The 20,326-nt window shown below is 67.2% G+C and overlaps 4 protein-coding genes across 4 annotated transcripts; 2 read left to right on the top strand and 2 right to left on the bottom strand.

Annotated features, from left to right (window-relative positions):
- Positions 1–1,462: 1,462 nt before the first annotated feature.
- On the top strand, positions 1,463–3,019 carry LRRC51 (leucine rich repeat containing 51). The gene is made up of 4 exons (XM_054807655.1): positions 1,463–1,618; positions 1,717–1,901; positions 1,991–2,139; positions 2,211–3,019. Exons 1-4 carry the CDS (start codon positions 1,543–1,545, stop codon positions 2,371–2,373), a joined length of 573 nt encoding a protein of 190 aa, XP_054663630.1. The 5' UTR covers positions 1,463–1,542; the 3' UTR covers positions 2,374–3,019.
- Positions 3,020–3,142: 123 nt separating this feature from the next.
- LAMTOR1 (late endosomal/lysosomal adaptor, MAPK and MTOR activator 1) lies at positions 3,143–7,926 on the bottom strand. Its single transcript, XM_054807646.1, has 5 exons — positions 7,764–7,926; positions 6,157–6,302; positions 5,167–5,244; positions 4,614–4,740; positions 3,143–3,748 (listed from the first exon to the last, which is right to left on the bottom strand). Exons 1-5 carry the CDS (start codon positions 7,803–7,805, stop codon positions 3,656–3,658), a joined length of 486 nt encoding a protein of 161 aa, XP_054663621.1. The 5' UTR covers positions 7,806–7,926; the 3' UTR covers positions 3,143–3,655.
- Positions 7,927–15,648: 7,722 nt separating this feature from the next.
- LOC129198398 (transmembrane O-methyltransferase homolog) lies at positions 15,649–17,224 on the top strand. Its single transcript, XM_054807672.1, has 3 exons — positions 15,649–15,916; positions 16,599–16,795; positions 16,904–17,224. The coding sequence occupies exons 1-3, from the start codon at positions 15,655–15,657 to the stop codon at positions 17,222–17,224; spliced, it is 780 nt and encodes a 259-aa protein (XP_054663647.1). The 5' UTR covers positions 15,649–15,654.
- Positions 17,225–17,721: 497 nt separating this feature from the next.
- ANAPC15 (anaphase promoting complex subunit 15) lies at positions 17,722–19,558 on the bottom strand. Its single transcript, XM_054807659.1, has 4 exons — positions 19,383–19,558; positions 18,304–18,363; positions 18,071–18,208; positions 17,722–17,836 (listed from the first exon to the last, which is right to left on the bottom strand). Exons 1-4 carry the CDS (start codon positions 19,500–19,502, stop codon positions 17,789–17,791), a joined length of 366 nt encoding a protein of 121 aa, XP_054663634.1. The 5' UTR covers positions 19,503–19,558; the 3' UTR covers positions 17,722–17,788.
- Between the last annotated feature and the right edge of the window lie 768 nt (positions 19,559–20,326).

Raw genomic sequence — 20,326 nt, 5'->3', positions numbered from 1 at the left:
CCCGGTCACGGGTGCGCTCGCTGCCGTCGCCCTGTCAAGGCCCCGGGTGACGGAGGGCTGGCGGGGCCGGCACAGACCCGCTGCGGCTGCTCGCAGGGAGGGGGGGGCCCGGTGCCAGCCCCATCACCCCATCACCGGCTGGAGCCACGTTCCGGCTCGCTCCCGAAAAATTCCTTCCCCCCCCCCCCCACGGCAGGCACAGACTCGACAGGGACCGGAGCGGTGCCGCGACCCCCCCGCCGGCAGAGACGCCGCAGAAGGGGCTGCGGGACCCCCCCCCCCGTGCCCCGGGGAGCCCGGCTGCCGCCTGGGGCTGCGGGGAGCGGGTGAGGAAGGGCCGCTCGTCCCTCGCTGCTGATCCGCAGACCCTGGGGAGCCCCTCGGGAACCAGCCCCGGTCGGGAGACCCCCAGGGTGGCGGCTGGGGCCCCCCGCGGGCTGCACCAGGTCGGGGAGGGGGGGACGGGCCCGGCCGGGGCGTCGTGCGCTCGAAGCGCAGCCGGCTCGACACACGGCACCGCGAGGTGACCCGGCAAACGGAGCCGGGGCGGCAGCAGCCAGCGGGTGCCCGCGGTGCGCTCAGGCCTTTCACCGGCAACGCACCCAGCCGGCTCCCGGGGGGGGGGGGGGATCCGGGCCCGGGGGAGGGGCGGGCGCCCAGCACAGGGCCGGCAAATGGCGGCGGCTCTCGGGGCTCCTCCGTCGAGCTCCAAGTCCGGCGGGGGGACGGGGCTCGGCCCCGCCGACACCGGTCACCCCGCGATGGCGGAAACCGGGACCGGCCCCACCCGGGGCCCATGTGCCCCCCCCCGCGCAGACCTCAGCCCGACTGCGGGAACCACCGGGCCCGCAGACACCCCCCGCTGGGGAACCTCAGCCCGGCGTCCCCGCCCCCTCCCCGGTAGCCCCCTCCCTCCCAGGCCCCGCTCTCCCAGTGCCGCCCCCCCCCCCCCCCCCCCCCCGTACCGTGCCGGGGCCGCCGCCCCCCCCGCCCGTCGCCGCCGCCGCCGCCCCGATTCAAACGGCGGCACCCGCCCCCTCCGCCTCCCCATTGGCTGCCGCCGGGGCGGGGCGCGTCACGTGGGCGAGCGGCGAGAGCGGACTACAAATCCCGGCGGCCCCTGCGCGCAGCTGGGATCTCGCGAGAGCCGCGGGGAACGCCGGGAGCGGGTTGCCGGGGCGACGGCGGCGCGAGGCGCGGGGGGGGGAAGGAGGTGCCTGTGGCAGGTGCGGGGACACGCGTGGGGATGGGGGGGATGAGGGGACGGGGACACGCGTGGGGATGGGGGGATGAGGGGACGGGGACACGCGTGGGGATGGGGGATGAGGGGACGGGGACACGCGTGGGGCCGAGGGAAGGGGGCCACAGGGGTAGGGGCCCAGGAAGGACCCTTGGGGGAGTGGAGGGGGTGCGTGTGCACGTGAGGCGCAGGGTGGGGCAGAGACACGCGTGGGGTGTCACACGCAGCCCCCCCCCCCCCCCCGGGCAGCGCACACCCACTCTGCCCCACAGCGCCAGGCAGGGTCCTGCCCCACGCGGGGGATGCCGTCCTGGGGGGAGCACCCATCGCTCATCCCCCCCCTTGACTTCTCCTTCTGCCGCATCGGCTCCATCGAGGGTGGGTACGGGGGGACCCCGCTCCCCACGGGGGGACCCCACTCCCTCACGGGACCCCTGCTCCCCCCCCCAGCCCCCTCACCCTCCCCGCTCCCCCAGAGCTGCCAACAGCACAGCCCCGCGCCGGCCCCGTGCCCCCCCGGCCCCCCCAGGCCCTGCGCCTCAACAACAACAGCCTGGGGGGGCTGGGGGGGCTGCCCCCCGCCCTGGAGCAGCTGCTGGTGGTCCCCACGCAGCTCCGCTGGCTCGACCTCTCCTTCAACCGCCTGACCACCATCGACCCGGTATGTGGGGTGGGGGGGACACTTCCCGTGCCCCGGTTCCCCTGGGGCGCAGGGGGGTCCCCAGCTGACAGCAGGGGGGGTTCCCGCAGGTGCTGACCACCCTCCGCGCCCTGCAGAGCCTGCAGCTGCACGGGAATGGCATCGGCAGCCTGGCCGAGGTGGACAAGCTGGGGGTCCTGCTACGGCTGCGCCGCCTCACGCTGCACGGGAACCCCATGGAGGAGCAGAGGGGCTACAGGTACCCCCCGACCCCCCCCCGGGAGCGGGTGGGAGAGCCCCCCGCACCCCGCTGAAGCCCCGGTCCCCCAGGAGCTACGTGCTGTCCCTGCTGCCCCACCTCACCTCCCTGGACTTCACCGGGGTGACCAGGCAGGACCGCCAGGACGCTGCCACCGCCAGGGCCCAGCGTGGCAAGAAGAAAGGGGGAGCCCTGGGGAGGGGCACGGGATGCCAAGCCCCCGCCCCGCGGTGAAGTAGGGGTTGGAGGGGACGTGGGGGGCAGGGTGACACCCCAGGGTGACACAGCTGGGGCACACAGGAGGGACCCGAAAGCCCCTGGGTGCCACCAGCCCCCCCCCACACACACACCCTGGGCAGTACCAGGGGTCCCTGTGCCCACAGCCCCCCCATCACACCCAACCCAGAGGACCAGGCTCAACCCCTGCAGCCCCCAAAGACCCCCCCCATGGGCTCACCCCAATCTCAGCTGCCTGCTGGGGGGGGGGCAGCTGCCTCCTATGGACCCCCATTACCGGACCCCCAGGGAGCCCCATCCCCTCCTCAGCAACACAGCGCAGGGCTGGGGGGCGGCTAGAGGCAGCGGAGGGCTCACGGGGTGGGGGGGTTCTTCTATAAACTGGGCCAAACTGGGCCCCCCAGGGATCGGCCCCACACAGCAGCACCCGGGCGAGGGCTGGGGGGTCCAGGGGCTGCCCTGAGGGATGGGGACCCCCCACAGCAGTGCTCAGCCCTTGCCCCACAGCACTCCCGGGGGGCACCGCCTGGCCCTCAGAGCCTTTGCCAGGAGGAGCAGGACCAGTAGGTCCCAGTAACCCACTGGGAAACTGGAGCGAGGCTCCAGAACACAAAGGCAAGAGCTGTCCCTGAACAGGGGCGTGTCCCTCCCCAAAATCCCTGGGGGGATGTGTGTGTCCCCCCCCCAAACCAACGAGGGCACGGCTCCCCCATGGCTCTCCCACTGCATTCACACCACGGCTGGCGCAGAACAGAGGAGACGGGCACTGGATGAACGTGGGTTTATCTACTGTGGCCAAAAATAATAATTAAAAAAGAAAAACAAACCCGAAATAAAGGTCTGAACATGTAAAAATGAGTGGGGAGGGTGTCAGAAGCCCCCAGGTCCCGTGCAGAGCGTCACATCCACGGGAGCCCGGCTCCAGCCTGCCCTGACCCGGCACAGCGGTGCCGACCCGCGCCGGGGCCTCCCCACGCCGGCGTTTCCCTTTGTGGTCATCCCTGCGCAAGGCGGCATCTGGCGAAACGCGGCCCCCTCCCCGGGCCCACCCACCCACCGGAGAAAGCCTCCGGGCAGCGCCGACGGGTACCGCGGCGGGGTGGACGCGCCGGCGACGGGCATCTTGGCGATTAGTAGGAAACCGGGTGTCTGTACAAGTTCTGTCGCGGCGCCGCGGGGAGGGAGGGAAGGGAAAATGAAGACAAAAAAGGGAAGAAAAAAACCAAAACCAAACCAAGAAAACCCAAAACTGGTGAAGCTGCGGTGCTGCAGGGCGGGCTCAGGGGATGCCAAACTGTACAACCAGTTCTTCTTTGGCGTCGACGCGGATCTGTGAGAGCGCGCTGAAGGCGTAGGCAGCTATCCGGGACACCTGCGGGCGCAAGCACAGCAGCCGGCATCGGCAGCGGCTCCGGCAAACGCGGTTCTCCCAAGGAAAACACCGCAGGGAGCGGCAGGGCCGGCGGCCCCAGCACATCCCAGAGCACCCACCACCGGACCGTGGCGCCCGCTGGCACTCGCCCTGCAGCCCTCCCGCCCTCCGCTTGCCGGGACGTGCCGGGACACCGGGCTGGCTCTGTTGGGGAGGGGTTCCTGGCAGCTCAGGGACAGTCTCCTCTCCACGCACGCTTCGACACTCAAACCCGCTTCGCTGTTTGGACCCCACAGCTGGCACGCAAGCGCCACGAGCAGAAGCCGCAGCCCTGGGGACAGGCTGGGAACCGGCCGGGAGCAGACCCAGCCTTTCCGGGGCACTTAACAGGCAAGGCAGCAGCTCCTGCCTGCGAGGAAGAGCGTTTCCTTCCTGGAAGTGGCAGCGGGACTCCCCGGGAGCGGAGCTGCCTGCGCTGCAAACCCCCCCCGCTGCCACGAACGATCATCCTCTGAAGGGACTGGAAGGAGCAGAGAGCCGCTGCCTGCGCTGCCTGCACGCGGTTACTGCGCTGGGAACGCGTGACTGCGCGTTGCCTTCAGTGCTAACGAGCCCTTACAGGACGCTCGGGATGTTTCTGCATCGGCCACATCATCGCGGTCACTCCCGCCTCCACGCCCGCGGGAGCCCCGGCACAGTCCGTGGTGTCCGTGCTCCCCCGGCAAGGCTGCACCAAACTAAAGACAGCGAGAGCAACCACCGGGACCTGCCCGGGGCCCCTCCGGCGTGGCCGGGCTGCCGCAGACAACCCAGAGCGAGGATCCTTCATCGGCCCCGGCATCAGAGCTCGCCCCCCGCCCCTCACCTGCTGCAGGTCTGCGAAGGGGACGGGGTCGCTGGCGAGCACTTGGTGCGGTTGGTTGGTCAGAGACGGCAGCAGCGGGAGCTTCTTCCAGTGCGTCAGGTTGTTGCTCAGCATGGCCAGGCGCGTGCTGCGGAGGGGAGAGTGGCGAGCGTCGGTGACGCGAGCGTTGGCCCACCCTGGGGAGCGGCGGGACGCGGGAGACCCAGGCCAGGCAGAAGACGGGTGCCGCGCCTCCAGGCGCCAGCAGCACCGAGGGGGAGCAGGGGACCCCCGGTGCTCACCCCCCTTCGCTCCCCGAGGCGCGAGGGAGCTTCCAGCTCTCCGACACAGCCACCTTTCAAGCGGGAGCAATCGCATCCAGCCACCCGCCGTCCACCCCGAGTGCCGGGGGAACAGAGGAGCCCTTTGTGCGCAGCCGCCCTTGCCAGGACGAGGGCTCTGCCGCCGGCACTGCCGTGGGCCTCACCCGGCACAGAGTCACCCTCCCAGACCCCCGAGGCCCTGCTGATGCCCTCCCGGGCCGCGGCTTTGGGGGCCGCAGGGCAGGTCCCACCTGTACTGCCTGGCTCTGTCCATGTACTCGTGCTGCTCCATGCCCTGGGAATCCGCCGCCGACACGTCAATGATGTTGCTGCGGAGACACAAGACAGCAGGTCCCGCTGCGGGCTCGTCGCTCCCCCCGAGCCCCCTCCCTGTCTCAGGCAGACCCCCTCCAATGGGGGCAGCCACGACTCCGGCACCGCAAAAGCAGACAGCTCGGGGCTGCCACGAGGGCAGATTCGCTGCACCGGTCGGCCAGACACAAGCGTGCCAGGCTGGAGCGGCTGCTCGCCAGGAAGGAAACGCCAAGGACTGCAACCGGCCCGGGGCAGGCGGAGGACGGAGGCTGCGTGGAGCCAGGGTTTGGTTTGCAGCCTCCTGCGGCATGGGCTGGCCCGTACCCCAGGGACCTCGGCATGCAGCTGCGTGGGGAAGGACGCTCCGCCATGCCGCGAAGATTAAGCGCTTGGCAGACGTCCCAGGAGCCCCAGTACCGGGCCCCAGGCTCGGAGAGGAGCTGGGCACTCGGCGAGGACCACGCCACAGCTTGGCCACGTGCCCCCCAAGGCAGCGTGATGCCCGGGGCTGCTGCAACACCGCGTGTGGGACATGCGCCGGTTGGCACCAGCCCCTCCGTGCCAGGCAGGGGAGCAGCAGGGAGCACGAGCGACTCAAAGCGCCCCCAGCTAGGCTGGGCGCTGCCCCCACCCCACACCGCCCCTGCGCACACTGGGGTGCAGCCTCCCCAGGGAGAGGGGAGCCCCAGGGTCTCATCTCTGCATCCCCGTGGGGCTCAGATCAGAGGGAGGGGGCTGTCCTCAGGCAGCCCAGCCCCGACGCAGGCTGCCAGAGGGATGCGGGGGGCACTGCCGCAGCTCCCCCTTCCCCTGCACCTAACAGCCGGTGCAGGCAGACCCCTGGTGAGGCTGCCACGGCACGTCCGATGGCACGCCGTGTCCCACGGTCATCGCTGGTCCCGAGGGGGTTACGGCACAAGGCTCACATGGCCGTTTTGGCGAGGATGGAGGACAGCATGGCCTGCTCATCGGTGCGTGCCGACGGGAGGTTGTGGTAGCTCTGCTCCGCTCCATTCAGCACCTTGTTGGGAGGGCTGGTCGCCGGCTCCAGCAGCCGCTTTGTCTCTTCTTCCTGGGGAACAGGAAGAGGAAGAGGAGAATCAGCCCCAGTTCCCCCACGCCAGCAGCTTCCACTCCACGGGATGGGACAAGTCTCACCCTCCACCTGCCAGGAGGGGTTCCACACATCCCGGCGTGACCCCAGCACAGCCCCAACTCTGCCAAGGCCCCTGGAGGGAGCGGGGCCGCAGGGTACGTCCTCCCCTCCGCTCAGGGGGTGCAGAGCCCCCAGCTGTGGCTCAGGCCGAGCAGCAACGCAGGGGCCGGGGGCAGAAGTGCCTGGCAGGGAGCCGATGGGCACAAGCACTGGGAGAGCGGGATGCGCAGCTCAGGACCCAGGGTGAGCCGGGAGAGCGGTCACCCCTCTGCACGCCCCGTTGGTGACATCCCCAGCTCCTCCCTGGCCAGCAGCTGCCTCTCCCCTTCCTCCTGCCGGGAAACACCGCTGCCATCGCCCAGTCCAGGCCCCTCTCCTTCCCCACAGCACCCACGGGAGCCCCACGGCTCAGCTGCAGGCTGCGCTCCCCCAGGGCCGAGCTGTCAGGGCTGAGCTCCCCGGCAGGGCAGGGGCTGCCCGCAGGATTAAGTTTCCGCAGGACAGGTGATGGCCCCGATTTGCACCGTCCCCCCGAGCTGCTCAGCGGCAGCAGGACGGTCGCTCTGTCCCAGGAGGGAAAGCCCGGCACCGCTCCCGCCCCAACCCTCCGCGGACCTGGGCTGCCGCCCGCACCGGGACAGGGTCTGCGGGGAGCGGGGGTCTCGCCTGGCAGGATCTGCCAATCCCCCCCCACGCAGCAGCGGGGCGGCTGAGCGCGGCCGGGAGCGCTGGAACAACCGGGCTGCCGGAGAAACGCGAGGGGAAGGAGCCGCCGGGCAGGAGAAGCTCCCGGAGCGGCCTGCGCGGCAGACGGGGCCATGCCCTGCGGGGGAACGCCGCCGGGGAGGCCGGTGCTGCCCAGCGGGACAAGCGGCCCCGGGCACGGGGGGAAATCAGCCCCCCCCTCCCCCCGAGCTCGCCAGGGCGGGGGGCGAACGCCACGGCACAAAACACGGGGGGACCCGCAGGAGCGGGCGGGGAGCCAGGGGCCGGGCGGCACCGGAGCTGTCACGGCGCAGCCGGGATTCCCGAAGCCACCGCCCGCCCCCAGCGCTGCCCAGAGAGCCGGAGGCCGCAAACGGCGCCTCGGAGCTTTCCCGGACACCGGGCCCCGGCCCGCCCCCGCGGCACCGGCGGGGAAACGCGCCCCTACCCGCCCCGTCCCGGAGGAGGGGGGCGGACAACCCGGCAGCGTGACCCGCCGCCTCCCCCCACCCCCGCCCCAACCCCGCCGCCGCCCCGCACCCCGGCCAGGCCGCGGCCCCGCTGACAGGCCGCTTCCCGCCGGTGTCCCCTCCCCCCCGTGGGGGGCCGCGGGCTGCCGCAGGCCCCGGGCTCCCCCCGCCGCCGCCGCCGCCGCCTCCCCCCGGGGCCCACCTGGTCGGAGGCCTCGGCCTCGCTGCTGTAGCAGCAGCCCATGGCGAGGCGCAGCAGGGCCCGGCCGGGCGCGGCGCCGCTACGGTGTCCGGCAGGGGCCCCGCCGCCCCGGTCACGTGAGCGCGCGGGGGGCGGAGCCGCGTCCCGCCCCTTGCCGCCGCCTGTCCCGTGACCGGCCATCCCGTCACGTGAGCGGAGAGAGCCAATGGCAAGAGAAAGGCCCCGCGTCTTCCCCGCCCCGCCTAAGGGCGCCGCCGTCACGTGAAGGGGAGCCAATCAGCGCGCGGAAGAGGGGACGGGGGAGCACGCGCCGGCCCCGCCCTTGCCCCGCGCCGCCACCGCCGCCGGGGGCGCGCGCGCGGGCTTGGTCACGTGAGAGGTGCCGCGCGCCGGGATCGCGCCCGAGGCGCCACGGGGGGCGGGGGGGGGGAAAGCTGCGCTCGCGCGTGGGCTGCGTCACGCGGCCGTGAGCGACGCGCGTGTGCGTGCGCGATCACGTGTGCGGCTGCACGCGCCCCGCGCGTGTACGTGGCGCTGAGCGGGCTGGACGCGCGAGTCTGCAGGAGTGCGCGCGGTGACACCCGTCACGTGGTGACACGCGGGGGCGGGGGCGGAGCTTCCCGCGTCCCCCCGCAGGGACCCGCGCTCCGGGCAGGACCAGCGCTCCCAGTGAACCCAGTGCCCCCAGTGCCCCAGCGCTCCCAGTGAACCCAGCGCTCCCAGTGCCCCCAGTGTTCCCAGTGCCCCAGTGTTCCCAGTGCCCCCAGTGTTCCCAGTGCCCCAGTGTTCCCAGTGTTCCCAGCGCCCCCAGTGTTACCAGTGCTCCCAGTGCCCCAGTGTTCCCAGCGCCCCCAGTGTTCCCAGTGCCCCAGTGTTCCCAGTGTTCCCAGCGCCCCCAGTGTTACCAGTGCTCCCAGTGAACCCAGTGCCCCCAGTGCCCCCAGCACTCCCAGTGAACCCAGTGCTCCCAGTGAACCCAGTGCTCCCAGTGAACCCAGTGCCCCCAGCACTCCCAGCGTTCCCAGTGTTTCCAGTGCTCCCAGCACTCCCAGTGCCCCAGTGCTCCCAGCACCTCCAGTGCCCCCCAGTGCCCCCAGTGTTCCCAGCGCTCCCAGTGTTCCCAGTGCTCCCAGTGAACCCAGTGCCCCCAGTGCCTCCAGCACTCCCAGCATTCCCAGCGCTCCCAGTGAACCCAGTGCCCCCAGCGTTCCCAGTGCTCCCAGCACTCCCAGGGCCCCAGTGCTCCCAGTGAACCCAGTGAACCCCAGTGCTCCCAGCACCTCCAGTGCCCCCCAGTGCCCCCAGTGCTCCTGACTCCCAGTGAACCCAGTGCCCCCAGTGAACCCAGTGTCCCCCAGTGCCCCCAGTGCTCCTGACTCCCAGTGTCCCCAGCGCTCCCAGTGAACCCAGTGCCCCCAGTGCTCCCAACGCCCTCAGTGCCCCCAGCGCCCCCAGTGCTCCCAGTGAGCAGTGCTCCCGGCTCTGGGGTCTCTCCAGTGCCCGGGGCTCAGCCCGGCTCCCCCCGCCTCAGCCCCCTGCCCGCACCCCCAGCGCAGGCAGCACGCGGGCAGAGGCTCGCTGCCCGTCCGGCGGGCAGGGGGCTGCGGGGGGGTGCAGCTTCCCACCCCCGGCAGGCGCTCAGCACCCCGCTCTGCCTGCCGGGCCCTGCCTGCGCTGCCTGCAGCCACCCCTGAGCCCCCAAAGTCCCGCTGAGCCCCCCGCCCGGAGCCCCCCCCGCAGCCGAAAGGATGCCGCCCCGCGCCCGGCGCCGAGCAAAGCGACAGCTCCTCTCCAAACCGAAATAAGTTTCGGGAGGTTTACTCCGGGGTCAGGGTTTTTGGCCGCCCAGGTGGGTCGGTGACGTCGGCCGTTTCTCCTCGCCGCTGGGACCACGACGGGCAACTCCAGCGCGCACCGGACAAATCTTCCGGGGACTCCCCCAAAGTGTTTTCCTGGTGGGCGGTGAGTGACTGCCGGGGCCGCGAGCAGAGGTATCGCTGGGGTGCCGGGACAGACCCCGAGGAAATGGCGCCCTCGAGAGCACCGATGGGCGGCCGAAGGATTGGCGTCGGCGTCGCGGCCGCGGGCATTACCGGGCGTCACTTGCGCTTGTACGGCGACGGCTGGAGCAGGCAACGGGGTGGAACGGGTCCTGGAGTATCGTTTACGGAAAGGGGGGTGATAAACCCCCCCCTTGGGATGAGTAGTGAAACGTTGGAGTAAGTCTGGGGGGGATCCGCTGACGCACAACGAATTAATTGAATCTTGCAATCACTGGCGGCCGGTGCATGTTTGGGACGATCCGGAAGAGTGGCCGCGGAGCGGCACTTTGAATTATTCCACCACACCGCAATGAATGCTGTTTTGTAGGCGGGACGGGAAACGGGCTGAACCACCGTACGTCGATGCATTCTTCCCCTTAAGAAACGATTCCAAGGCAAGAAAGGATTGCGGGTTAGTGACTGAGGGTGCTAACGTGTCGTCGTCAGGAAGAGGAGGATGAAAGAAATTAATGGTTCCAAGCGTTGCTGTTCCGCATGCGGTGCTGGAAAGCGGTGTAACAAATACAGAGATGCGGATGAGGATGATGATGTCCAACTTCTGGTGGCTCCGCGTGGACCGGAGGAGAAACCGGACGATGCTCGTGCGAAACGGGATGTTGGGGATGATCAATACAGCCCGGTCGCCGGGAGAACGGGGCGGGGGGGGACTGTGTTACGAGCACCTTTGGGACAAGCTGAGGGACCGGCGGCGGGGCCGGTGCGGGTAAAAGTACCGTTTCCCGTGGCTGATTTGCGAGCGTGGAAAGAAATGACTGGGACTTACAGAGGGGCCCCAGAAAAAGCAGCGCAAAGTTTAGAAACTATTCTAGAGAGTCGCGACCCGGATTGGAAGGACCTGCAAGTGGCGCTGAGCGCTTTGCTTACTTCCGAGGAACGATAATGTCCAAAGCGCGGGAGGAAGCAGAGAAAGCACGTGGACGGGATGCCCAGGCAGGGAGACCTGAAGATCATTTTCCGGCCGTTAATCCCAATTGAGATCCTGAAAATAGGGCTCAAAGATTGTTGTTAACGGAATATCAGAGACGAATCTCGTATGGGGTACGAAATGCTATAGCTACGCCTAAAAATTGGTCCAAAATTTATCAAGCAGTTCAGGGGAAGGACGAGACGCCGTCAGCATTTTACGAGCGGTTGGGTGAAACCGCAAGAAAATATTCAGATTTGGATCCGGACAGGGAAGAAGATGCCTTGTCGCTAATGAATATATTTATTGGGCAATGTAACCCGGATATAAGAAAGAAATCACAGAAGCCTGAAGGAGAGGATGCTAGGTCTTTGACTAAGTCATTGGAGGCGGCTTGGAGAGTTTATAATAATAGAGAAGCGGAAGAAAAGAAAAGACGAAGCAGAGAGCAGGTTAAAAGGGCTCAGCCGTCGGCGGCAGGAATTGCTGAAGGAAAACGGAAAGGCGAAAGGTGGGAGCAAAGAGGGCAAGGCTGGAGACCGAGGGAAGGTAAGGGAAGCTCTCACCGGCCTCTCGAAGGAGATCAGCGTGCAGCGCGCAGGCACAAAGGGCATCGGAAAAGAGAACGCCCAGCGGATCGCTGTCAGAGACTCCCCCCCGGGAGAACCCTAAAGCGACCGCGTTCCCGCAGGGCAAGAGTCGGGCTGCAGGGGCCGGGGAGAACCCCAAGCGTCCCCGGCAGAACCCCGCTCACGTCACAGCTGGGGAATGAAAACGTGACACTTTTAGTAGATACAGGGGTGGCTCGCTCGGTCCTAAACACTTGCAAAGGGAAACGGGGTAATCAAAAATTAGGGATTATGGGTGCCACAGGAGGAAAAGAAACTAAGCCCTTTTTCCAGCCTATTAAATGTAGATTTGGTCCTCAAACTTTTATGCATAAATTTCTGTACGCGCCCGATTCTCCTGTGCCGTTGTTGGGAAGAGATTTGTTAAGCAAATTACATGCAGAAGGTAACTTTCGAGCGTAACCACGTTCACGTGCAAATCCCTGAAGAGAAGGCGCTGGAGGCGCGAGGGGTTTCGTCACAGCAGGAAGCCGGAGAAGCCGCCCCGGGGATCCCTGACGAGGTGTTGGACACTTCTGTCTGGGCATCGGGGATACCCGGAAGACCAAAAGCGGCAGAACCGGTAAAAAGCGACCTAAAGCCAGGAGCAGAGCCGGCAAGACGAAAACAATACCCTATAAAACGGGAGGCAAGGAAAGGGTTAGAACCTTTGATAAAGAATTTTATGGACTATAAACTTTTGCGAGAATGGCAGTTGGAATTTAATTCCCCCACCCTCCCCATTAGGAAACCTCACGCTGACACGTTATCGCTCAGTACGAGACTTTAGGGCCGTAGATCGGACAGTTCAGGACGTACGTCCTGTCGCAGCACATCCATGTACGTTATTAACGACCATCAGAGATGCTGATCGGTGGGTTGCGGGGCTGGGTTTGGAAGATGCTTTCTTCTGTATCCCTTTGGAAAGGGAAAGTCAGAAGGTGTTTGCTTTTGGGTGGGAAAGAAAACCACGACGGTGCTGGACTCTGCTTCCCTGAGGTTTTAGAAACAGCCCGACTGCTTTCGGAAACCAACTTGAGCTTGAGGAACGGCAAGGAAATAAGTCGTCTGCTACCTTGCTGCAATGCGTAGACGACATTCTTTTAGGAGCAGCGTCAGAAGAAGATCGTGCAAAGCGCGCAAGGGATTTTTGTCGAACTTTCCGGGATTTGCAGGATATCGAGTATCAACGGAAAAGGCGCCGATGAGTCAAACTGCTGTTACCTATCTAGGTTTTACTGTCTCTCGAGGAGAGCCGAGTCTTGGCAGGGACGGAGAGAGGCCGTTTGCCAAATACCCGAGCCCGACTCGAAGCGGGAATTGAGAACGTTCCTGGGAATGGCCGGGTGGTGTCGCCTGTGGATAATTAATTTCGGATTGCTCGCCAAACCTTTATACGAAGCTGTGAAGGGAACCGGGAACCTACTCGAATGGACACCGGAATGCCAAAAAGTCTTTCGATCGAATGAACCACGCATCGATGACTGCGCCAGCCCTTGGATTGCCCAGCTCGGAAGAGCCGTTCAAGTTGTTTGTACGTGAGAGATGACATGTGGCTTTGGGAGTTTTAATCAAGAAAACAGGATCTTGGAAAAGGGCTACAGGAAAGAATAAATATACGGACCGACTCGAAATATGCCTTTGGTGTAGTTCATGCTCGCGGAACCATGTGGAAAGAAAGGGGATTATTGACCGCCCGAGGAACCCCAGGGAGATATGGACAATTAATAGGGAGATTATTAGAAGCTGTACGCTGGCCTAAGCACGTAGCCGTGGCGCATTGTAGAACCCACCAGCTTGGAAATACAGCTGCAGGAAAAGGGAGTCGAAAAGCGGATCTGTTTGCCAAACTGGTGGCGGAAAAAGAAATATTGGGGATATGGCTGGAAAAGTATCAGGCATTAAGACAGGCCCCAAAGTATTCTGGAACGGACAATCAGTTAATGAAAATAACTCAAGCAGAGAAAAATGACGAAGGATGGTGGGTACCCCCTGACCGAAAGGAAATGCTTCCTGAAGTAGTAACGCGGGAGTTACTGGGAAAGTTTTACTTTTGGGCCACACCCCAAGCCCCAGGACTTCCCTTTCCCCCTGCAGCCCCCCGAAGGTTTGGGCATCCCCGTGCTGGGGGGCCGAGCTGAGCCCCCCGCATCCTCCAGCCCCGATCCTGCCCGCAGCTCCCCACTGCCCGTGCTGGCAGCACCGCCAGTCCCATGGGGACCCCCCTCACCAGCACCCCCCGTCCCTGCGCCCACCCCGCCGCGGGGACCCCCCCCAGCCCCATGCACCATTCGGCCACACGTGTCCCGGTGCCTGTGTGCCACTCCGTGCACACGGGGTGCAGAGCAGGTGCCCACCCTGTGCCCCCACGCCAGGGGTCCCGCCTGCCCCTCTCCCTGCCCCGGGGTTTCACGGCGCGGTGGCCCCGGGCACTGGTGGCCCCATGGAGGGGGACAGGGACGCCCACGTCTCCAACACCCGTTGCTCGCAGCCCTGGAACACCCACCCCCCAACAAACCACCCCCCAGGAGACCTCCCGGCTCTGCCGCGGCACGGCGCGGTGCCAGGGGGGCGAGGAGGGGGGCGGCTGCCACCCCGGTGCCCGGCTGTGGGGACGGTGCCTGGGTGAAGTGGGTGGTGGGGACGTCCCTGGCGTGGGGCAGCCGGACCCTCAGCAGTGTCCCCTCAGGAGTTTGCTGACCATACAGAACTGGGAGGACTGGCCGACACACCAGGAGGCTGCGCTGCCATTCAGCGAGACCTGGACAGGCTGGAGAGTTGGGCGGGGAGGAACCCAATGAAATTCAACAAGGGCAAGGGTAGGGTCCTGCACCCAGGGAGGAATAACCCCAGCACCAGGACAGGTTGGGGGTGACCTGCTGGGAAGCAGCGCTGCGGAGAAGGACCTGGGAGTGCTGGGGGACAAGCAGCTCTCCATGACCAGCAGCGTGCCCTCGTGGCCAAGAAGGCCAATGGTGTCCTGGGGTGCATGGAGAAGAGCGTGGCCAGCAGGTCGAGGGAGGTTCTCCTCCCCCTCTGCTCTGCCCTGCCCTGGTGAGGCCACAGCTGGAGTTCTGTGTCCAGGTCTGGGCTCCCCAGTTCCAGACAGACTGGGAACTACTGGGGAGAGTCCAGCGGAGGGCTGCGAGGATGAGGAGGGGCCTGGAGCATCTCTGGTGTGAGGAAAGGCTGAGAGAGCTGGGGCTGGTTAGCCTGGAGAAGAGAAGCCTGAGAGGGGATCTGATCAACACTTATCAATATCTAAAGGGTGGGTGTCAAGAGGAAGGGGCCAGACTCTTCTCAGTGGTGCCCAGCGACAGGACAAGGGGCAACGGGCACCAACTGGAACACAGGAAGTTCCACCTGAGCACGAGGAAAAACTTCTTCCCTCTGCGGGTGACCGAGCCCTGGGACAGGCTGCCCAGAGAGGTTGTGGAGTCTCCTTCTCTGGAGAGATTCCAAACCCGCCTGGACGCCATCCTGTGCAACCTGCTCTGGGTGATCCTGCTTTGGCAGGGGGCTGGACTGGGTGATCTCCAGAGGTCCCTGCCAACCCCCACCAGTCTGGGGTTCTGGGGTTCTGTGACCCCTCCCTGCCTGCACCGGGGACCACGGGACAGCAGCTCAGTCCAGCCTTGCCGCGCTGCCTCTGGGGGAGCGGGGCACTGGGGGGCCATTGGAGCACAGCACCCACCCCCCGACTCTGGTGTGCACTCCCCCACCCAGGATGGGGACCTGGGGACCACCCCCCAGCCCCAGCCTGGCCCCGCTCAGCCGGTAACCGGAGCCGGTGCCGGCTGCCGCGAAGGTGACACCATCAATAATTGAGTGGGCAGCAGGGCTCAGCACCGCTCGGGGCCACACAGGCCTGCCGCCTGCCTGCTGCCTGCCTGCTGCCTGCCTGCTGCCTGGAGCGTGGGCACAGGTAGGTGCCACCCCTCACTGCGGCTGGGGACCCCCAACAGCCCAGGGTGTGGGAAGCGGGGCACAGTGTGGGGTGCAGGTTTTAGGGTGCAGGATGTGGGGCACAGCAAACTGGGCTGAGGGGGGTATGAGGGGCCGTGCCGGACAGTGACCCCCCCCCCCTCAGGGCAGCCCCACAGCCTGGCACCCCTCAGCCCCGGTGCGGGGACCCCCACGGCACCCCGGGGTGCCCCAGCGTCCAGGGAGAGGCGTTGCTGGGGGGCGCAGAGCACTGCCAGCTCATGGCACGAGTGGGAGCTGTGGGCTGGCACCCTGGAGGGGGGCACCCCCCGCCCCCCAGCATCCCCCGTGGGGGCCCCTTTCCGCAGCCTCACCGTCCCCCCCGTGCCGCGATGGTGTCGCCGGCGATTGCCCTGGCCTTCCTCCCCTTCCTCATCACCCTGCTGATCCGCTACCGGCACTACCTGGTGCTGCTGTACCGGGCGGTGCTGGCGGCCTGGCTGCGGGACCGGCTCACCGGCGTGCCACGGGAGCAGCGCGCCTTCCAGTACCTGCTGGCCCACGCCATCCCCGGCGACCCCCGGCACGTCCTGCAGACCTTCGACCAGTGGAGCTACCGCTGCGAGCACCTCAGCTGCGTGGGGCCCGTCAAAGGTAAGCGTGGCCCTCGCCCGCCTGCGCCGCGGGGATCCCGGCACCGGGCACGGCACCGATGGCACGGCTGTGGCACCGCCAGCGCAGCCATGGCACTGTTGGTGCGGCCACGGCATCGTTGACCCAGCCGTGGCATCACTGGCGCGGCCATGGCACCGTTAGCACGGCCACAGCTCCGCTGGCACAGCTGTGGCACTGTTGGTATGGTCATACTATCATTGGCACAGCCGCGGCACCATTGACATGGCCATGACATTGTTGGCACAGCCGTGGCACTGTTGGCATAGCCACGGCATCATTGGCACCACCACAACGTTGTTGGTATGGCCATACTATCATTGGCAGGGCTGTGGCACCATTGACATCGGTGTGGCCATGGCACCGCTGGTACGGCCATGGCATCGGCGCAGCCGTGGCACTGCCGGTACAGTCCCGGCACCACCGTCAGGGCTTTACGCCCCCAGCACGGCTGGGGACATGGGGGCGGGCTGGGGACACGGGCAGCGTCAGCACAGCCATCCACCTCCCTTGTGCCGTGCCCTCTGCCCCCCTTGGCGCTGGCCCCGGGGAACCGCCGGCACCTTCCCCCCGTCCTGGCAGTCCCGGCAACCCGACCCTGCCTAGGGCAGGGGGTACGGGGGGTGCAGCCCCCCAGGGTGCTGAGGGGTGCTGGCCGTGGCAGGGAGGATCGTGGAGCGGCTGCTGTACGAGCGGGCACCGCAGCGGGTGCTGGAGCTGGGCACCTACTGCGGCTACGGCACGGTGCTGCTGGCACAGGCGCTGCCCGCGGGCGCCCGCCTCTACACCGTGGAGGGCAATCCCCGCCACGCCGCCGTGGCCGAGAAGGTCATCCGCCTGGCCGGCTTCGACGAGCAGACGGTGAGCACCGCGCCCGGTGGGGGGAGAGCCTGGCTCTTGCCGGGGAGGAGAGGGGCGGGGGGGGGGGGCCCTTCCCCGGCACCCAGGGGCTGAGGGGGTCCCGTGCAGGTGGAGCTGATTGCGGGCCCCTCGGCGGAGGTGATCCCCCGGCTGCGGGAGCAGCACGGCCTGCCCAAGGCCGACTTCGTCTTCATGGATCACGGGAAGCGCTGCTACCTGCGGGACCTGCGGCTGCTGGAGACCCACCAGCTGCTGGCCCAGGGGGCCACCGTGCTGGCCGACAACGTCCTCTTCCCCGGGGCGCCCCACTTCCTACAGTACGCCAAAACCTGCGGCAAATACCGCTGCAAGGTGCACCGCGCCAGCCTCGAGTACTTCCGCGCCATCCCCGACGGCGTCGCCGAGCTCTGTTACACCGGTAACGGCTGAGCCGGGCGGGGAAGATCCTGCCTCGCGGTGAGCGCCGTCACCGAGGGGAGCGCCGGGTCGCCGACTAACCGCGCTCGGCCGTAAACACGGGCTCTGGAGGAAACGCTGTGGCTGCTGTGGTCTGTGGTGGGGCGCGGCGGTGGGAGCAGCAGGGCAGGTGGAAAGGGGGGGCCCTCGTGCCCCATACGGCTCCTGCCCACGCAGGAAGGTCGGTGTGAGACGCCGGGGAAGCGCGGCAGAGAGCCTGGCTCTCCCCGGCAGGTGCAGACCCCCGCGGCTCTCAGAGCCCGCCCTGGTACGCCTCAGACACCAGATTTGGGGGCTGACTTCTTAAAAACGGAATTTATTAGAAAAAACGCTGCCCCCCCGCCGTGCCAGGCGCTCCCCAGCATCTCTGTGGCCCCCCAGGCGGCTTCACCCCGAGCCCCCCCCGCCCCACGCAGCCCCCGGCGCGGCCACGGCAGGAGGAGCTTCACCAAACCGCGCCCCAGAGCCACGGCGGGCGAGGGCTCCCCCCAGCCTCCTCCCGTCCCCAGGCTCCGGTTTGGCCCGGCCGCGGCAGGGTCAGATCATCCACTGGTCCTGATCCTGCTCTGCCCCCTCCATGTCCACCTGGGAAGGGGAAAGGGGTGAGACCCCCCCACACCCCCACGCAGGGGCCGTTCCCCATTCCCTCCCTCTCCTCCCAAAGGCAGGGAGACCCGGAGAAGGACCCGGCAGAGGGTGGAGCGGAGACAATCCCCGGGGCTCACCCTCGGGCTCCCACGCACCGCACCCCCCCGCTTTGAGGTCCTGGGGGGGGGGGAAGCAGGGACACGGGCCGGTGCCCCCAGCCCCTCTATTTACCTCATTAATCTCCCCGTCATCGGGAGACTCGTTATAATCGTTCATCTCGTCCATATCCTGCATGTCCTCGTCATCCTCCGAGTCCTCTTCGCTGTCTTCATCGTCCTCGTCGTCCTCCTCCTCCTCCTCGTCGTAATGCTGTGGATACGGCAGCTCCAGCGCCCCGCCGGCCCCCCCGCGGGCTTTACGCCGCACCGGCCCCTCAGACCCCCCGCCCTGACCCCCGCACCCACCTCGGAGGCCGGTTTCCCTATGGGCACCAGGTTGTTGTCCTTCTCGGCGATGCTCTGGAGCTGGAGAGGGAAGAGAAGGGGGAGGCAGGTGAGCACCCCAGCAGCTCCGTGACCCCCCTGGCACGGCTCCCCGCCAGCAAACCGGCCCTTCCCGCCCGGCTGTCGGCCCCTCGAGCGCTTGCGCCGCTTCCTATTCCCGGCTGGCGGCTGCCAGAGGAGTCCTGCTGCCCCCCTGCACGTCCCGGGCGAGGGGCAGGCAGGGGAGGGTGGCTGCAGGCAGCTGCCTGCGCTCCCTGGCACAAGGCAGGGTGGTCCCCAAGACACAGGAACCCCCAGGGCAGAGGGGTGTCCCTGCACGTGGCCTGAGGGGCGTAAGCAGAGCTCGAACACAGAGATTTTCTTTTTTTATAAGAAACTGAGCCAAATGTGAGGGGTCCCTTCAGCCAAGCGCAGCCACTGCAGATAATTAAAGCTCAATTAAAATACTCCAGCACCTCCCACCCAGAGGGACTCAGATTTCTCCCCAGTGCAGAGCTTTTAATTATTGATTGAAATTATTTTATTTCATTAGAATCATTTAATCACGGAGATTTTTTTTTTTTTTTAAACTTTAATCAAAGGGATGTGTTTCCCCCGTGCTCAGGGGCTGGCTCACGGGATCAGAAACCGCCCCCGCCTTCCTCGGGAGAAGGTTGGTTAATTAATTAATTAATTGGGGCTGCTGAAGGGGCCTCGGTTCAGCACCGGCTCTTCCCTCAGCCCCCGCAGAAAACGGGGAACTCCGGGCCGCGGGAGGTGACCGAGCGGCCCCGCACCGAGCCGGTGTGCCACAACGGCCCACGGGCCGGCTGCGAGACCGGCGGTGCCCGGAACCGCAAAACCCCCTCAGAAAAAAATAAAATAATAAAAATAATAATTAAAAAAGGCCGGAAACGCCAAAAGGGCTGGGGGAGCAGCGCACGGGACCGGCCCCGGGCACCCCCCGCCCAGCCGGGCCTGGTGCTGCAGCCGGGGCCTGGGGCCTGGGCCTGGGCCCCCCCCCCCGCCACCCCCGGCCCCACACCTCCACCGGGGCCCACCCAGGCCTGGTGCTGCTGCTCCTGCTGCTGCAGCTCGGTCTCGTCCACGCAGGGCCGGTCGAGGTTGAACCAGAGGGACTCGGTGACGCGGGGCAGCAGCGAGGGGAACAGCGTAGCCATGGCGGGACGGGCCGCCGCCCACCCGGAAGTACAACCCGACCCGCGGTTCCCCCCCCGGAAGTAATTGGGAGACCCGCCTCGCGGCACGGAGCATGCGCGGAGGGACGGGCGCGTCCGGCCAGGCCACGCCCACAACGGAAGGCTAGGGGCGGGGCGAGGAAGGGGCGGGGCTACTCACGGCGGGGCGGGGCCGAGGGCGGGGTCAGCGAGCGGGGCGAAGCCTGATTGACAGCTGGGGGCGTCCGACCCCGGGGAGCGGCATCCGTGACCCCCCCGGGGCATCGGTGACCGCTGGGGGGCATGTCACCCCCATGGGGGGTATCTGTGACCCCCGTAGGGTATGTGCCCCCCCCCTTGGGGCATCTGTGACCCATGGGGGGTATCTGCCTCCTCAGGGCATCTGTGACACCCCCCCCCCGGGGCACCTCTGACCCCAGTGGGGGGTATCTGCCCCCTCCCCGGGGCATTTGCGACCCGCAGGGGCATGTCTGCCCCCCCACTGCGGCACCCCAGAGGTGTCTGCCCCCAGGATCTACCTGCCCCCCCAGGGGAACGTCTGACACTGGGGGGGTTCTGCCCCCCACCCCCGGGGCCATGGGTGACCCGTGAGGGTCTCTGCCCCCTTGGGGGTATCTGTGACCCCAATGGGGGGTACCTGCCCCCCCGCACCCCCCCCCGGGGGCACCTGTGATCCCATGGAGGTTCCTGCCCCCCCCCAGGGGCATCTCTTACCTACTGGGGTGTCTCCCCCCCCCAGGGCATCTATGGGGACCCTGTGGCACCCGGGGGTCGGATCCTGCCCCTCGTGCTGGTGTTGGGACGTG

Source organism: Grus americana, chromosome 1, assembly GCF_028858705.1.
Source record: "Grus americana isolate bGruAme1 chromosome 1, bGruAme1.mat, whole genome shotgun sequence".
Taxonomy (NCBI): Eukaryota; Metazoa; Chordata; class Aves; order Gruiformes; family Gruidae; genus Grus; species Grus americana.
This window is presented reverse-complemented; position numbering and strand designations above follow the sequence as displayed.

What these genes read in the sequence shown, in the direction of transcription:
- LRRC51 (XM_054807655.1), top strand. Translation starts at nt 1,543, where the DNA reads ATGCCGTCCTGGGGGGAGCACCCATCGCTCATCCCCCCCCTTGACTTC. An exon ending in GCCTGACCACCATCGACCCG is followed by an intron (nt 1,902 to 1,990) that starts GTATGTGGGGTG and finishes GGGTTCCCGCAG; the next exon opens with GTGCTGACCACCCTCCGCGC. An exon ending in GAGGAGCAGAGGGGCTACAG is followed by an intron (nt 2,140 to 2,210) that starts GTACCCCCCGAC and finishes CCGGTCCCCCAG; the next exon opens with GAGCTACGTGCTGTCCCTGC.
- LAMTOR1 (XM_054807646.1), bottom strand. Translation starts at nt 7,805, where the DNA reads ATGGGCTGCTGCTACAGCAGCGAGGCCGAGGCCTCCGACCAG. An exon ending in AGGCCGAGGCCTCCGACCAG is followed by an intron (nt 6,303 to 7,763) that starts GTGGGCCCCGGG and finishes CCTGTTCCCCAG; the next exon opens with GAAGAAGAGACAAAGCGGCT. An exon ending in CCTTCGCAGACCTGCAGCAG is followed by an intron (nt 3,749 to 4,613) that starts GTGAGGGGCGGG and finishes TTGCGCCCGCAG; the next exon opens with GTGTCCCGGATAGCTGCCTA.
- LOC129198398 (XM_054807672.1), top strand. Translation starts at nt 15,655, where the DNA reads ATGGTGTCGCCGGCGATTGCCCTGGCCTTCCTCCCCTTCCTCATCACC. An exon ending in CTGCGTGGGGCCCGTCAAAG is followed by an intron (nt 15,917 to 16,598) that starts GTAAGCGTGGCC and finishes TGGCCGTGGCAG; the next exon opens with GGAGGATCGTGGAGCGGCTG. An exon ending in CCGGCTTCGACGAGCAGACG is followed by an intron (nt 16,796 to 16,903) that starts GTGAGCACCGCG and finishes GGTCCCGTGCAG; the next exon opens with GTGGAGCTGATTGCGGGCCC.
- ANAPC15 (XM_054807659.1), bottom strand. Translation starts at nt 19,502, where the DNA reads ATGGCTACGCTGTTCCCCTCGCTGCTGCCCCGCGTCACCGAGTCCCTC. An exon ending in TAGGGAAACCGGCCTCCGAG is followed by an intron (nt 18,209 to 18,303) that starts GTGGGTGCGGGG and finishes CCGTATCCACAG; the next exon opens with CATTACGACGAGGAGGAGGA. An exon ending in ATGACGGGGAGATTAATGAG is followed by an intron (nt 17,837 to 18,070) that starts GTAAATAGAGGG and finishes TCCCCTTCCCAG; the next exon opens with GTGGACATGGAGGGGGCAGA.